The sequence below is a fragment of the Larimichthys crocea genome, chromosome XIII, assembly GCF_000972845.2.
Source record: "Larimichthys crocea isolate SSNF chromosome XIII, L_crocea_2.0, whole genome shotgun sequence".
Taxonomy (NCBI): domain Eukaryota; kingdom Metazoa; phylum Chordata; class Actinopteri; family Sciaenidae; genus Larimichthys; species Larimichthys crocea.
In genome coordinates, this window is record NC_040023.1 from 19,663,642 (window position 1) to 19,666,575 (window position 2,934).

Below are 2,934 nucleotides of genomic sequence, written 5' to 3' on the forward strand. Positions count from 1 at the left end.
AGGAGTCCAAAGACATACACTTTAAGGTTAATTGGTGACTCTAAATTGCCCGTAGGTGTGAATGTGAGCTTTTATCTCTATGTGCCCTGTGATAAGCTGGCGACTTGTCCAGGGAGTATCCCTGCCTACCTGATTATAGTATACTCAGATACCTTTACTTAAGTAAGACTTGTATTTGTATTGTAGATTGTATTGTAGAGTAACAGAGTATTTTTAAGTATATGACCTGAATATGTTCTCTCCTACTGCTTTATAAACTAGTAAATATCAAGGTATTTCTATGTTTTAGCTTCTTAGTTGTTTTCTTTTTCATATTCAGAGGCTACTTGTGTTATAAAAGCATATAATGGACAGTTTCCATTTCCATTGCAAAATACACATCATTGGTGAATTCAAGCATAGATTAAATTGAAAAATCCCCAATTGTCAAATCAATACATAAATGTACAAATGTAACATCCTACTTCCTAGTTGATTCACTAGATCATTTGACCCCATGCCTTTTTCGGCTTGTGCATCCTTGAAATGAAGCATTACTCCTAGTCTCACCTCCACTGTGGACATGAGTTCAACCAGGGATTTTTTCTCAAATGTCTTATTTGAAGGATTTTTATACATCTGAAGAGGTATTACACACAAGAAAAAAAAATAAAGAATTAGATTTATGTTGGGTCCTTTTGGGAGTTGCTTCTTTTCACAATTACAAAATGATCACTGAGATGACCTAACTGCCACTAGGCGTCAGCAGTGTCAAAGTATTACTGAGTGTACTGCATTATATGCCACAGGACTACTTCATTTCCCGCCTTAAATTCAGGTTATGTCAGACTTCATCACATGATACAGAAACACAAACATCCACATGCTCAAACATGCTCAGCACACATCACGACAGGAAAAATATTAAATTGTGAATACAGACTTTAATGGTCAAACCTTGGCTTGGTACAGCATATTCGATCTTTACAACAGTATTAAACACTACTACCTGATATATTTCAACAGCATGAAGTGTAAGCACCAATTTGCACCAGCGAAATGCCCTTTAATGGAAAAATATAGATAATGCCAAAAATAAAATACAATGTAATTAGCTGCCAATAAGAAAGAAGTGTAGAAAATTGGACTATATCCACACCCAGTCTAACATTGTATAAACAACTTTCATTCAACTGTATAATCAGAACTAACAACAAACAATACCATGGAGCAGTCAGTTAAAAAAAGCACAGCTTATCTTTGGAGATGTAAAGACTGTTTTCCAGATCGTAAACAAATTAATTCTCCATTTCTTTCATTGCCTCCTTGTTCTTCTTCACTTCTTCAAGCTTCTTGTCCTGTATAGTGTTTAAATATTAAACATTACATTAACAACACTGTAGTTTTCATAATTTCAACATTAAAGACGACACAAGTCAACACGGCATCACTCACCTTCTCCTTGAATTTCTCATTGAGAGCTGCCATCCGTGCGGAGCGGTTCTCTTTGTTTGCCTCCATCTTCTGCTTGAGTTTCTCTTGTGTTATCTTGCTAAAGTTGCAGCTCTCCTCCATGGCCTTCTGGAGGACTTCCTTCTCATGCTCTCTTTTCTCAGCCAAGTGTTTCAACACTTCGGCCCCCTGGCTCTGGTGAAACAACCAAAGACCAAAAGTCAGTTTCCACGAATGGCTATTTGCTCACATATGTTAACAATTTTGCCATTTCTGACAATACCTTGCGCCTCTCCTCTGCAGCTTCCAGTTTTTTCTTAATCTCATCCAGCGATGTTTCCTTTTTCTTAAGAGGGGACAAAGGAAATTCGGCCTTGACATCTGCCGCTGACGGGCTCAGGATGAGCTCAAATGCTTGACCTGAAGCACGCTTGTTCAGTTCCTTTACTTGGATGTCTGTGAATCAGGATATGTGTTAAGTGCTTGCTGGTACTTGTGACTGACAAGCTATGACAGATGTGATGCTGTCAGTTAACCTATTGATCGGCCAATTCATAAACTGTGCCATAACTTCACTGCCGTGAGATAATGCTTCCACTGAGAGTCATAGTCTGACTGCCAATAAGTAAATGAGGTTGAGCCGGCCTCCTGCTACCTTTTTAGGGGTCACTGCTCTATCAGAGAGGTCAGGAGGGAACAATAAGGTCTGCTGTGTGGCAGCATTTTGAATGAAGCAACGAAGAGGAAATGAAAACAAGATTTCACAAAGCAAAGACCGCTCTAGGGCTGCAAAGATCACTTTGCACCTTGCTAAACCAACCACATCAAAGGACTTCGGTTGTATAGAGTTAAATAACGTTTTAATTACACAGTTTCAGAGTTGTTAAGGACATAGAGACTTTGCTTTGCACTACTTTTCTGGTGAGAAAAGGCATCTTTTTTTGAAAGTAATACTCCCCCACATAACAACATGAATAGTTTACACCTACCTCCAAGGTTTTCCATTTCAGCAGAATGTTTGCTTTTAGATACTAGAAAAAAAAAACATGAGAAAAGAGATTCATTATCAAGCAACACATGTCTAATTAAACAAAGTGATTAAGCTTTGATTGCACTTTCAATTGTCCCGAGTGCAGTGCTGTTTTTGCAGCAAGTACGCATTTTAAAAACACCTTTCTACCTGTTTCGGCTTGCAGAGTACAAACACACATTGTTTTGGGCACATTAAGACGAGTCACTGCCCTAATTCCTCAATCAGCGAAATATGTAATTACATTATAGTTTGCCAGTTACAACATGTCTTGTCGTGACATGCAAAACAAGTTCTCCCTTCACCTCAATGACACCTTAGATATAAAGACAACGTGGTAAACACACAGTGGAAGGATCTATATAACACGGTAAGAGCCCGTGTGGGGTAAAATGTGATGACTGCACAGGGCAAAACGGTGGGGGCGGGGCAATAACGTACAAACACTGTACAACACATTATCATAAACACTT

General features: G+C 38.7%; 1 protein-coding gene across 1 annotated transcript in view; it reads right to left on the reverse strand.

The window, feature by feature from the left end:
• Nucleotides 1-903: 903 nt before the first annotated feature.
• stmn1b (stathmin 1b) overlaps nucleotides 904-2,934 on the reverse strand; it is a 2,628-nt gene continuing 597 nt past the window's right edge. The window contains exons 2-5 of the mRNA XM_010754407.3: nucleotides 2,421-2,462; nucleotides 1,715-1,887; nucleotides 1,435-1,626; nucleotides 904-1,337 (exon numbers count right to left, since the gene is read on the reverse strand). Of these exons, the coding sequence (XP_010752709.1) occupies nucleotides 1,278-1,337; nucleotides 1,435-1,626; nucleotides 1,715-1,887; nucleotides 2,421-2,436 (441 nt within the window). The 5' untranslated portion in view covers nucleotides 2,437-2,462 and the 3' untranslated portion in view covers nucleotides 904-1,277. The remainder of the gene's footprint in view (nucleotides 1,338-1,434; nucleotides 1,627-1,714; nucleotides 1,888-2,420; nucleotides 2,463-2,934) is intronic.